This window comes from Physella acuta, unplaced genomic scaffold (assembly GCF_028476545.2).
Source record: "Physella acuta isolate Inbredline_101_S28 unplaced genomic scaffold, ASM2847654v3 ptg000917l, whole genome shotgun sequence".
In the NCBI taxonomy this organism is placed as follows: domain Eukaryota; kingdom Metazoa; phylum Mollusca; class Gastropoda; family Physidae; genus Physella; species Physella acuta.
This window is the reverse complement of record NW_026732434.1, coordinates 301,563-315,846: the sequence shown is the minus strand read 5'-3', so window position 1 is coordinate 315,846 and position 14,284 is coordinate 301,563. Positions and strand designations below refer to the sequence as shown.

Sequence of the window (14,284 nt, the reverse complement as noted above, 5' to 3'; positions counted from 1 at the left end):
TTGGCGTACATTCACCATCTTTTCCCTTTCATGTCCAAGACTCATGGGGCAAAAGAAATAGAGTCCATCTGTTTCAACGACCTCTTTATACAGAGGAATAGTATGCCCAGCCGCCTTTGTTTCCCTAACGTAAGTTAGGTACACAACATAGATGGGTCGGCTCCAGGACGTCTAACAGTCTCAAGCCCATTGTCGTACATCATTTTCTTTTTTAAAATATTGCTGAAAGTTCAGCACAAATACATGGGGGGGGGGGGGGGGGGGCACTTGTATAAATTCCATGTAGTTCGGGGGGGGTGAGATGCCTGGAAGAAACTCTGACTGAGCATATTTTTGTTAAATTTAAATTTAAAAAATGTTGGTCTTACAAAAACGTCCATGGGTTTGAGGAGTTCAATCTGTACAAACACCGGTTGGTTGTAGTGACGAGTCTGACTAATGCTGGTGGTGGGTTGGTGGGTTTTACTCGGGTCTGGTTGTGTGGTTCTCCTACCCTACATGACAGTAACAAGACAGTAGATCTTAATAGGTTAATTTCAAAGTTAATAAAAACTCATATTTTAAACTGTAAAAAAAAAAATTCTTGGTGTTTACTTCTGGTTTCAATATTTTAAAATAATAACATATGATAAATCTACATTTAATGTACGGTATCCAGAGAAAAAAATTGTGACGGATAATTCCACACAAAATAGTTTGCGTGAGTTTTTCGAAAATCGATAATTCAAAGATGTTAAAAGAAAGAATTACCATATTAAAACAAATAGCATAATACAACTTTTTTTTTTCAAGACATGAACTAATGAAACGAAACGGTATAAGTATAATGATTTTTTATTTGTGCATTTTCCTGGAAACCGTAACCTATATAACTTAAAAGGCATGCTTATCGTTTCCTTCAGATTTTCTTCTAGGCATCTTTTCGGCGGAGTGGGGGGGGGGGGGGGCATTACAGGCGTGCTCGAGAGAGATGTCTGAAAGAAACGCTGCCAGTGTTTCTTCCAGACTTTTTTCTCCGGGGGGGGGGGGGGGAGAGGGAATTGATATTTTTGGGGGAGGGGGTCCGGACACGGGTAAAAGTATATGTTTTCTATATAAATACCATTTCGTTCAGGGGGGGGGGGGGGGCGGTAGACTTTCTTCGGGGGGGGGGGGGGGGAAGAAGAAGAACCCCCCCCCCCCCCGCCCCGAAAAGATGCCTGGAAGAAACTCTGAACGCTGCACGTAATCAAGAACATCTGGCTGAAGATGACGTAAGCTTTTAATTAGTCTAACTAGCCATCAGATAACTCACCGTCTTGTTTTCATCTTGTGGGACACGAGGTGTGTTCGATGACCTTGAACCCTGCTGACATTTTAATGATCTCGCACAAGTACGAACCCTGCTGTCTGAATGACTATTTTCACCCGGCGCGGAGCTCTGATTGTGCTTCTGCGCACGACAAAAACACCGTAAGAAGAGACATTGTATAGCTTTTTCTTGTTACACGACTCTAAGCAATCTTTTTGGAACATTTCCCTTAATGTTACTGTTAGCCCTAGCTTTGAATGAACATTAGTCATAACAGCTACCCCCTAGATTAACCTCGAACACAAAAAAACTCTATAAATTCTCTCTATGTCGGCAGTGGCATAGCTAGAGGAGGGCGGGTGGGGCTGCCGTCCCGGGCGCCGACACTAAAGCGGCGTTTAAAAAAGTCTGGAAGAAACACTGTATGCTACAGATATTTGTCATGCTCAATGCATACAAAAGCAAACATTAAAACGTGAATAGTTAATTATTTTAAAACTAATTACAACGAAAAGGTAACAAATGTTTTACTTACTTTAATGCTGTTCGATGTTCTTAGCTTTTTCGAAGACGAGTTGTCATTTCTTGATGCTTCGTAGATTTGTAAAAAAAAAAAAAATTGCATTGTTGGTCAAATATTGTAACTGTCGTCTGGTGATTTTTTTTTCTCGTGTTTTGGTGGATTTTTAAAGCTGATGCAAAAGTATTTTTATTTTTAAAATTGTTTAAATTTGATATTTAAAAAAAAATAATCTACACGTCTTCCGAAAGATTTAGTTCCAGAGTTGTTTTAATAATTTTCATACATTTTTATTATTCCAGCTTTTGGGTAACCATACTCATAAGTCATCCTTTTAACTGATTAACTTTTAAAACAGCATTAGGTGAGCGTAATTATCATTACTTCTTGTACTTCTTTTTGCCAGTTCCAGTTCTGGAGCTCTATATTGTTATACACGGAATTCGACAACATTGGATTGTAAAAGAAAGCTATAAATAAACCGGGAGTGATCTCCCCTAAACTTTCTCGAATATTCTTATATAAAATAACAGGGGATGGGAACTCGGGCTATAGACATGATTTTTAATCCATTTTAAATACTTAAAGTTTTAAAAATAGAATAAAATCACGTAGACAATTAATTGCACACCAAGTGAACGCCTTATAAAAAAGCGCATAATAGTGCGCAATATTATTAGTACTTTTAAAATTTACATTAGTTTTTTGAGAAATCGGAAGTAGCGTAAGTACTACTTCCAGTCAACGGAAATTACTCAAAATTTAACAGAAGGTAGAGAATTAGATCTTTTACTTACATGTGAAATTTCATTTATCTATCTGAAATAGTACTCAAGTTATAGGCTTTTGAAAAATTCAAAGTAGGAAAAGTACCACTTCCGGTTATCGGAAATCGCTCAAAAGTTGATACGGATCTACGATTTTAATAAAATACTTATATATGAAATTTCATCAACCTAGCTGTAACGGTACTCAAGTTATCGTGTTTACACACGGACACACAGACACACAGACACACAGACACACACACACACAGACATACGGACAAGATTGCAAAATTATGTTTTTCCGTATCAGTGAGGTGTAAAACGTCGAGATTTGTAAAAATCTCGATTTTTTTTTTGCACGACTACAATACTTTCTCTATACTTCGTATATACGAGAAAGTAAAAAAGAAAACACGTTGTTGACAATGATTTTCATGTGGGACTACGATTAGGAAGCGGAACTGGTTTTTTTTTTTTTTTTTTTTTTTTTGGTAATGCAAACCAGAGCAAGGGTTTGTTCTCTTTATTTGCCGCTAACTGAGCTCACAATCCAATATCACGTGCATCGTTAATTAAACACGAACTCCAGCTCCTGTCCAAATATTTTAAGGGCATTGTAACCCAAATCATTCCGACGAAATCCAACATTATACATAAATCATTAATTATAAATAAATTATCGCTTCATTTGCATGTTTATATGTTGGTTGGCACTCAAACAAATAGATCGGGCTTTTATTTTTATTTTCTTCTTCCTAATCAATCTACCAATCTACAGATCGATAAACGATCGAATGCCAACTTTGGAAGTGAAATGGGATGTTTACCTTGGTGTGAAGTCGTTTCCGTTCTGTCGAGCCTCGAAATGGATCTAAATGTAGGCTCTCTGGGCCTGCCAACACGGGCCGTGACGCCTTTCAGTTGTTTCAGAACTTGACACGAGCCGGACTTGACCACATAGAGCCAGTCTGAGGCCGTGCTGTCTTTTAGGATCACCATGTTCCGCCTGGATAACAATATAGTCTGTTTTAGTTTGGGCGTCGCTAGGGGGTGCTGTCTTTTAGGATCACCATGTTCCGCCTGGATAACAATATAGTCTGTTTTAGTTTGGGCGTCGCTAGGGGGTGTTGTCTTTTAGGATCACCATTTTCCGCCTGTGTAACAACATAGTCTGTTTTAGTTTGGGCGTCGCTAGGGGGTGTTGTCTTTTTAGGATCACCATGTTGCACCTGTATAACAATATAGTCTGTTTTAAATATTAGTTAGGGCGTCGCTAGGGTGGTTCAATCTTTTAGGATCACCATGTTCCGCTTGTATAACAATATTGTCTGTTTTAGTTAGGGCGTCACTAGGGGGTGCTATCTTTTAGGATCACCATGTTCCTTTAGGCCTACGTTCTATAACAAAATAATCAGTTTATACAATTTAATTGAGTGTCGCTAGGGGGTGTGTCGAAGGCGGGCCGCACCGAATTCTACAATCACAAGGGGAGGAACTATAGCGATGTAACCTTATGGAATATTGTACATTGAACACAGTGAAAAGTTTTTTTCCATTGTTTTCAAGACATGCCTTATGTAACTACACGAGCAAGCACTTGGTTCCAGTAGAGTGTCTACTGTTTGTTGAATGTTCCATGTAGAGCCAGGATTTTTTTTTTCCAGAAATCAACTTGTAAAAAACTTGTATTAGAATGCTTCAGCAGACACCGAAAGGGTATGAGTATGAGGAAGGAAAAGGGGCTGACATGCTGCGCTCCGCCCCGGATATTGCCTAGTCACATGATCAGGTAGACACGCTATCGATGACAAAAACCAAACTGTGGGTATCGATTGATTGCTTTAAATATCGCGATTCACCATCGTTTGTTTTTGTTTACAAAAAACATTGGGCTTTTGTCTCTTTACTTGGGTAGGGAGAGGTGGTTTATACTTGTTATGAAGATCATTTGTATTGGGAAAAAGTAAAATTGGACCGTTTCCACGGGGCCTAGATATGTAACCACACCTCTGATTAGACCGTTTAACAGTGGTACAAATGTCACACACCTCTGATTAGACCGTTTTCACAGGGGTACAGATGTCACACACCTCTGATTAGACCGTTTTCACAGGGCCTAGATAGGTACCTACACCTCTGAACGAATACTCCACTTTATAATGTTGAAATTCTTTACTATAAATACAAATAAATAGCAACTTACTTGAAAAAATGCAAGAGACATTGGTCAGGTCTTTCTAACAACCGCTCCAAAGGCCAATCTTTCATAAACTCCAGTTGGCTATGTGAAGAAAATATAGCTTTAACTCTTTTTATCTATTCATTTTTAAACAGTTGCGTTTGTACCATTTAGTAGTATAAAGCGGGGGGGGGGGGGGGCGTCGACGATATAACAAGGTTTAAAACAAAATTGAACATCCTAGCTCATCCTTCTTTTTTTATCAACCATGACTCTTTTCTCCCTTTGTTTTTTCTTGATATTTAAACCAACAAATATATATGCTTAAATAAACCTTAGTACTTTCGCTGCTACTAACTATATAGCAATTACCCCAATTCATTACAGCGTCGTACAACAAGCCAAATTTAGCAATATCCCACCAACCCAGCCAAACAGAGAATTTGACCAGCCTCGCGATAAAAATCTGGTCACGCACTTAGCCGCTATGGTCTATCGCGGTTCAAGCTTATCGATTACATTTTGTTCGGGTAAAATTGAACTAAACGGCTCCTTTCAAACGACCACTCATTAAACCTAATGAGAAAAAAAAGGCTTTTCATTTATAGAGCAATCCATCTTGCTTTTTGGCAGCTAGGAATTATTTTCCAAAACAAATTGTGCTTGAATTAAATTTGATCTTATTTCATAACGCGGTTATAATTACATGATTACTTTACACGCGTTTATTACGTAAATTGTTGGGTTTATTTTGTGTGTGTTGTTGTTGATGTTGACGCCGGGGTCAAGTAAAGTACAGACTAAAATAATGCATAAAGAGCGATTGGTGTATGTGTAGTGCAGCACCTCTACCTATTGTTTTAGCGTACAACATCAACATCAGAGATCAGAGGCGTAGCGAGGGGGGGGGGGGCGGGGGGGGGGGGGGTGTTGGGGGTGCGGACCGCACCAGGTGACACCATTTAGGGGGGGTGACACCAAGGCAAAATATAGAGAAAAATTTGAGGGGGGAGGGTGCAAATCGAAAGTTTGAGGGGGAGGGGTGCAAATCGAAAATTGAAAGTTTCTCCCCGGGAAGGGTCGCTACGCCTCTGGGGGGGTGACACCATTAAGTGCCGCACCGGGTAACACCCGACCTCGCTACGCCACTGTCAGAGATTATGTTTCGTTTACATATTGTCCTCTTAGGGCTTCTATATCTTCGAATAATAAAACTAGAATACGCTGTCAGAACTATAACATCGATGCTGGTAGGAAAAGCCACCTCTAATCGAAAGTATTGTCGTTATTTCTGAATACCCATGTACATTTTCTGGGAATATTTGCCTTTTTTTTGGGCTACTACTTTTATACTTTTTTAAAAAATGGCTTCTATATCTAATTGCTTGGCAGTATTTTTAAATCTTTAAATCTAGTAGCCAACGTATGGCATTTCGTAGCTTGACTCAGAGGCGTAGCGACCCTTCCCGGCACCCGGGGACAAACTTTCGATTTGCACCCCCCTTCGTGCTTTTCATTTGCACCCCCTCTCAAACTTTCGATTTGCACCCCCTCGAACTTTTCATTTGCACCCCACCCCCTCAAACTTTCGATTTGCACCCCCACCCCCTCGAACTTTTCATTTGCACCCCCCCCCCCTCAAACTTTCAATTTGCCCCCCCCCCCCTTCAGGTCGGCGCCCGGGGACATATGCCCCCCCCCCGCCCCCCCCCCCCCTCGCTACGCCTCTGGCTTGCCTTTCAATGCCAGTTGGACTACTTTCTCTGCTGTAATAATAGCCCCCAATGCTTTCAGGCAAAAGTGGTTTCCCTTTTATCACCGAAGCCGATCACATTTCGTTGTGTCTGCCTGCTGTTAGCGGTAATGACAGGCAATCATAGCTGACGTCACATCCGGTATTTTTGTGTGTTGTTGGTGTTGCGCCATTTTTATAAATTGTATGGACTATTTTTAGAAACTTTATAGTTGAACAGAGGCTGACTCTAAACGATTTAAACTCTCAAAGTTCAAAGTCAAGCCGTAGATTATGCGATTTCTAACTTGAACGCTGATGTTGATTTCTGGCTATTTGAATTGTGATTGAAAGTAGTCATTGAGTCAATCAGCTTTTAAGTGTACCTAGCATGTCATTTATAGACGTTTACCCAGTTAATTTTTGTTTCTGAAATAATTACATAGTTGCGCGCATCATTGTGACTCGTATAAAATCATTAATTTAACAATCACGAAGTTTGACATGATAAATTATCAAAATCACTAAAATCCATATTTTTATAAACAAAGCAAAGTTCCCTTTTCGAACCTGACGGTCCATTGGGCAAGTGAAGTAGAGTTCACTTGTTTCTGTGACCTCGGCATATGAAGGGATAATGAGATCCGCACAATGCCTAGCCGCCTTTACTCTCCCTAACGTGGGTTAGGTACCCATCAGAGTTGGGTGTATTTAGTGACGCTCTACTGACTTGAACCCGGGTTCGGGTTAGCAGTCTAGCACTCTACCGCTAGGCCACGCCATCCCAAATTATGAACATAATAAACATAAAGACTTACATGAAAAAAATCACCAACATTTAAAAATCATACTTAATGACAAATTATTGACAAATAACCACATTACGAACATTCACCAACATCAGTAGTTAGATTCACATTACACAGTGCCAATATTTACATATCAAACCACCAGCATTAGACGTTTACCACATTACACAATGTCAATTTTAACACATAACACAATGTCACTATTCACACATCAAATCACCAGCATTAGACAATTACCACATTACACTTTGTCAATTTTATCACATTACACAATGTCACTATTTATCACAGTACACAATGTCAACTTTATCACATTATACAATGTCACTAACTACACATGAAACCACCCACACGAGAAACATCACGATGTACCTGATGAACCTGATGTGTTCTGGGGTCTCACCGATCCCCTGCCTGGACATGAAAATATCGAAGAAATCTTCCCGACCCACGGACAACAGTGTGACGGTATCGTGACTCGTGACGGTGGCGGTTCTCCGGGAGTGGTGCAGTAGGGCCAGCTCCTGGTGAGATAAGGGTCATAGTGGGGTACAAGTGGGCAAGTAGGTGGGGATCACTGGAGGGTGTGTGGGATCACTGGAGGGTGTGTGGGATCACTGGAGGGTGTGTGGGATCACTGGAGGGTTAGTAGATAAGGGTGGTAGTGGGGTACAGGTGGTTGAAGTGGGGGGATCACTGGAGGGTGTGTGGGATCACTGGAGGGTTAGTTGACTAGGGTGGTAGTGGGGTACAGGTGGTTGAAGTGGGGGGATCACTGGAGGGTGTGTGGGATCACTGGAGGGTTAGTTGACTAGGGTGGTAGTGGGGTAGAGGTAGTTGTGTGGGGATCACTGTAGAGTTAGTAGACAAGGGTGGTAGTGGGGTACAGGTAGTTTGTGTGGAGATCACTGGAGAGTTAGTTGACAAGGTTGGTAGTGGGGTACAGGTAGTCAATTCGGTGGGAATCACTGTAAACAAGGGTGGTAGTGGGGTACAAGTGGTCAAGTAGGTGGGGGATCACTGGAGAGTTAGTAGTCATGGATGACAATGTCCCCCCACACATAGAACCCACACATTACTTACACCAAAGCTCGTGCCTTTTCTCATCATGGCCGCCGTCTGAGCCGAGGTGTCCCCTGGTCTATGGATGGTCACCAGCGCTGTAGAACAACAGAAAGGTCTAGAACAACAAAATTACCTAGCGACGCCACTGCATAAACTCTCGCCTTTCAACCTTCCCACCATTTTCAACATAAGAATATGTCACAGACTTGCTCTATCCCGACTCCTAAAAAAGACCGTTCACGGTTATCAAAATGTTCATTATCTCCATCATGCCTTTTATCAAACCTTCTAATAAACAATACTATCTTTCTCAACCTATGGTATAGAGCTAGACTGCTAACACAAGAGTCTCGAGTTCGAATGCGGGCTCAAATCAGTGGAACGCCCCTGAGTCCACCCAGCTCAAATGGGGTACCTAACTCACGTTTGGGAAATAAAGGCGACTGGGCATAGTGATGACCACGCTATTCCTTCACATGCCAAGGTCTCTGAAGCAGATGAACTCTACTTCATCTACCCCATGTATCTTGGGTACGAACGGGAAATTATGATGATGATTTTTCCCATGCATCTTTCCTTTCAAAGTTAACATCCCTATCTACAACAATTCCTTCCAATGATATAATTCCTTTAACCGTAATAGGGCTTGTAAGTAGGTCACAACTTCTCGTTCTCGTACTTGCCAGCGAGTAGATTTCGAGACCGTAGACTTACAAGCCCTATTCTAACCACTATTTACTTTTTAAAATAAAAACGGTATCCGGACTAACCTCCAACCACCATTATATTCAACTATACCAGCCCTCTACCACATCTCCCCCCCCCCACCCCACTCCACACACACACAATTCATGCGATATTTATATTTTCTTCTCACCAACCTCCCTCGCCGGTCCAGTATATCGTGTGTTCAATAGGATTTTATTTTAAACAAATTAATGACTGTGTGCCATTTCTATTAAAACAAGCAATCACCAGGATGAACATGTCACATGCTACAACAATGAACGATGACGTATTACAATAGAAACCCCAAACCTGCCGTGGTTTGACAACATCAAATATTGATGAAAAATATCGAGCCTTCTAGTTTTACATGACAAACACAGACTTTTATTGGAATTTTTTTTAGCGCAATTTCTATTCTGGAGAATAGACACCAGCGAGAAAAGTCTCAAAGGTATTTGAGAGGTGTATAAATTCATTAAAAAATCATGCACAGCGTATTTACAATTAATATGGTTATAAAATCCTGCCTGTCTGGTTTTTTTCGGACTTTACTAAAGATTGGATGTATTTGATGTTTATAATATTTTCGGTAACTAAATAAAAATTTAAAAAAAAGCAAAAACAATATTACCCGGTGTCTCTCAGTGACAGGCTACCGGACATATTACCCGGTGTCGCACACTGTCAGGCTACCGGACATATTACCCGGTGTCGCACACTCCCAAGCCCAACCATAACCGTACCACTATTTTCTGACCCTAAAACTATACCTGATATCACAGTGTCTATTTTGGCGACATAAACATGGCATCCTGCTATTGGATAGGCTGCCATAGATTTTATTGTACACATTGTAAGCTAAAAATAGAAAACTAGGTCATGGGGTTTTAAATTTGCATTGTAATTTAAAAACTTGATCTGCAAAGTTTTGTAAACAAATAGTTATCGATTACTAAGTTACTGTACAGCCAATCAATATTTGTCTTACGAAAGTGAAACATCCGGTTATAACATAGGCTTGATGAAAATAAATAGAAATGTAGCCTTAAACTCAACAAATTATTTTCAAGTTCTCTGGATTTGCAACTTTTATAGCATTTATTGTAAGAATATAAAATTTCTAAATTAATTCTAGGCTTAAGTTTTTATTTTTTATTTTTTTTTTACGGTCTAAATCTAAAAAGCACGTTTTTATTCCATGACAACAACATTATGGAAGGAATCTCGTCAACTCGCTCGCCTCCATTGCGTTTATTAACTCGTCTTTTCTGGGAATGGATGGATGGATGAATGGATGGATGGATGTGTGTCCGCAGCTTTAAGTCGTATCTCCTCCTCAACGAAGCAATATCGAGGACTAGTTTCAAAGCAATTATGTTAAGCAAGTTACGAGGATGAACATAGGCCATAAAAATTCCGGGTTTCTTTCATGGATTTTCCGGAAAAGCCAAAAAACCTCGAAAAAATGCAGTTTTTGGCCCATATCTCGGCAACCAGACCACCTAGCGACTTGAAACATATACCAATCGATTCCTGCCATAATTTAGAACAATATTGCCGAAAAAAGTTTTCAAAAATATCCTTTCGTTTGGTCACAAAAGTTTTTTGAATTAATTAAAATTTGGACCGAATTAGTAGGCATTTTATGCAACCACACCATACGCGTCATCACGTTCAATAGCTGCGCCATCACGTTCAATGGCTGCGACGTCACGTTCGGTAGCTGGGCGCGCAATGGTTTTTAGTCATGTTACTCTATTGTAAATAAAACATGTAGAATACTGAATTTTTTTTTAATAAAAAACGTTTTAATAACTAACCAATGGTTTTACTAACCCTGCTCTTGATTTACGCTACGACAGAGCTATTTTTAGATAACACAAGGAAATTGCGCTAAAATTGTCACTAGACTTTTTTTAATTACTTGTTTTTATTTTAAGATAATCGATTCTTTATTTGTTATTGATTGGATTTTATTTCGATATTCTTTTATATTTTAAGTGTTTTCTGAGCTTTATATATTTTTTGTTTCCATCAGCAATTGTGGTTGGCCATTGTTTAGAGAACTCACGAAAGACATGCTTTTATTAAAATCTCTATATTGCCTAATTGTTTTCATAAACCTGTTGATTTTTTTAAAAATTTTGATTCTATTTGTTTTGATTGAGCTGGTCGACCAATGCGGAGTTTTAGAAGGGGGAAAATGTCAACATGATTAAGACAAATGATGGAAAAAAAACACTGGTACGACAAGGCATTGGACACGAACAAAAAGACTAATACTCAATGGACAAAGTTTAGCAAAAGTATGAGAATGGTGCGTCTATAATCGGATTCAATGACCGACCCCCCCCCCCCCCCCCCACCCCAAAAAAACTATCTATACAATACATATACGCATGTATATATACGTGTACGTGAAGGCCCTATGTTCCATAAGAAACAAAGAAGACTAAGGAAGTACGTGTACATGTTTAGGACTAATACTGAGAACTAACTTTTCATCAATTGTTCATTAGCCAGAAATATTGTAATCAGTGGAAATTATATTAAAACAACCTCCCCGGACCGGTGTCTGTCAAGTATTTGCTATTCATGACGTCCCTTGATAGACGTCTGCGACACGACTTTCCTTTCTCCCTGACGAAGATGGATTAACATGTGGCCGGTGTCAGACTATGGCAGTCTACCGGAGATATTGTCCGGTGTCGCATGAAGACAGGCTACGGACATATTGCCCGGTGTCTCCCACTGTCAGACTACCGGACATATTGCCCGGTGTCCAGTGGCGTAGCGAGGTCGGGTGTCACCCGGTGCGGCACTTAATGGTGTCACCCCCCCCCCCCCCCCCCAGAGGCATAGAGACCCTTCCCAGGGACAAACTTTCAAATTTTCGATTTGCACCCCACCCTCAAACTTTCGATTTGCACCACCCCCCCCCCCATTTTTTGCCTTGGTGTCACCCCCCTAAATGGTGTCACCCGGTGCGGTCCGCACCCCCCGCCCCCCCCCCCCTCGCTACGCCCCTGCCGGTGTCTCTCAATGACAGACTACCGGACATATTGCCCGGTGTCGCATGAAGACAGGCTACCGGACGTATTGCTCGGTGTAGCACAAGGACAGGCTGCCGAACATATTACCCGGTGTCTCTCAGTGACAGGCTACCGGACATATTACCCGGTGTCGCACACTGTCAGGCTACCGGACATATTACCCGGTGTCGCACACTCCCAAGCCCAACCATAACCGTACCACTATTTTCTGACCCTAAAACTATACCTGATATCACAGTGTCTATTTTCAGGAGAGTTCATGGTCACAAATCAAATACTCATGATTTTTCCTATTCTACAAAACGTTTTTATTTTAATCATATAAATCGCTTAAAATCTACTACCATCGAAACGTAAACAAATATTTGAAACATAATAGTAGCATATGGTTTTCTTTTTGATTTAAAGAAACAACGAAACTTTAGGCTGTATAAACAAACAAACATACAACTCGTTGTTTTTACAAAATTTTATGCGCTCGTGTGTGTGTGTGTGTGTTTGCGGGGAAGGGGAGGGGGAGTGGGATTGTGGCGTCGTATTTAAAGACACAGGGCCGACTTTCCATGACAACTTTTGATTTTGATGTGGCGGAAGGTGAAGGCCGAACTTGCAAAAACTTGCAAAAATCACGTGACGTCATTACCTGACGACCTTGCAAACAAAAATATATCCTTTAGTCATCTATAAATAGAAATCGCGGGATAAATCGATCTAGACGTGAAAACTCCATTACCCGCTGCAAAACCAGTGAGAAAGATTCACTTCCAACTAAACCAAATTTGAAAACGCGTGTATTTTAAATTGCCGCTGACTTTGTTTTCGAGAGTTATCCGGCCTTCGATTACGGTTTAAAGAAATGGGCGTGGGCGATTGATTGTGACTTCGATCGATTCGATTAATTTCCGTTACATGCATTTGTTGTTGATGATTTGTTTTCATGTGCTTATTTCTTTTTACTGCTAGTTGCTGTTACACTTCTGTTTGTTCGGAAAATATATTTCGCAATCTATGACCAAGATTTCTAACCCTAAACCAATATTTTTAGAATTCCTAAAAAAAAATAACCCGGTATTAGTTCAAATTTGAGTTTTCAATTAACTAGGACTACATATTAATTTACTTCCATGTTTTAATTTAATTTTTTATTAAACAATAGCGCGTACGTTGATTACAAAACCTTGTATGCGACGGCGGATAAATGGTAATGCTATCACGACTGCCGACAAGGGCTATTGATTTTTGAGTCTCCCGATTTATTTTGTTTTTAAAACGTTTTTCTTAACTCAGCTTCGCGTTTGTTTGTTTGGATGTTTGTTGTTAAAATTGACATCGAAAATTAGCCCACTTCTGATTGCTCTAGAGACCTGAAATTTGGCATACATGCTACTTTCGCCTAACAATTTCAGATGCAATCATAAAACTAGCAATTAGTGACCGTAATTAGCTTAATTTAATTACGCCCCAAGGACCATAAAATTGAGGACATGATTTCTAAAGATACCGACAAGACTGCAGTCCTATTGACACAGTTACTTCGGCCCGAATCGATGTGAGCGCGCTGGCCGTGATCGTATAGTGGTTAGTACTTCGCGTTGTGGCCGCGACAACCCAGGTTCGAATCTTGGTCGCTCAAGATTTTTAGTCCGTGTATTTATAAACACTTTTTTAAAAACCACGTTTTTCATGTGTAGCAACGGACTAAAAAGGAGAAAATAAAATACTTAAAAAAAACTTTAAAAAAAAAACACGTTTTTTATGTGTAGCAACGGACTAAAAAGGAGAACGGACACGGTAACACATTGTTAACGGTGACACGGTTGGTACGCTGGGCATGCTAAAATACACATAAACACGTTTTTCCTTAACTCAGCTTCGCGTTTATTTGTTTGTTTATGGGAGATTTGATCACGTGATTCGTGAGTAGATCTCCACGCCAGCAACGTAAATTACACCCTTTCTCTGTTTAAAGCGTATCGGTCGCTCAAGATTTTTTTAGTCCGTGTATTTAAAAACACTTAGTCAAGTCATACTTAATCAAGTGATTAGATAAAGTAGAAAATAAACTATATAAAAAACTTTTTAAAAACCACGTTTTTCATGTGTAGCAACGGACTAAAAAGGAGAAAATAAAATACTTAA

At 40.1% G+C, this 14,284-nt stretch overlaps 1 protein-coding gene across 1 annotated transcript in view; it reads right to left on the bottom strand.

The window, feature by feature from the left end:
- LOC131953345 (cyclic nucleotide-binding domain-containing protein 2) overlaps positions 1-14,284 on the bottom strand; it is a 29,707-nt gene that overhangs the window by 1,165 nt on the left and 14,258 nt on the right. Inside the window, exons 9-15 of the mRNA XM_059316496.1 lie at positions 8,382-8,458; positions 7,671-7,822; positions 4,782-4,859; positions 3,406-3,584; positions 1,827-1,882; positions 1,295-1,432; positions 369-494 (exon numbers count right to left, since the gene is read on the bottom strand). Coding sequence (XP_059172479.1) covers positions 369-494; positions 1,295-1,432; positions 1,827-1,882; positions 3,406-3,584; positions 4,782-4,859; positions 7,671-7,822; positions 8,382-8,458 — 806 coding nt within the window. The remainder of the gene's footprint in view (positions 1-368; positions 495-1,294; positions 1,433-1,826; positions 1,883-3,405; positions 3,585-4,781; positions 4,860-7,670; positions 7,823-8,381; positions 8,459-14,284) is intronic.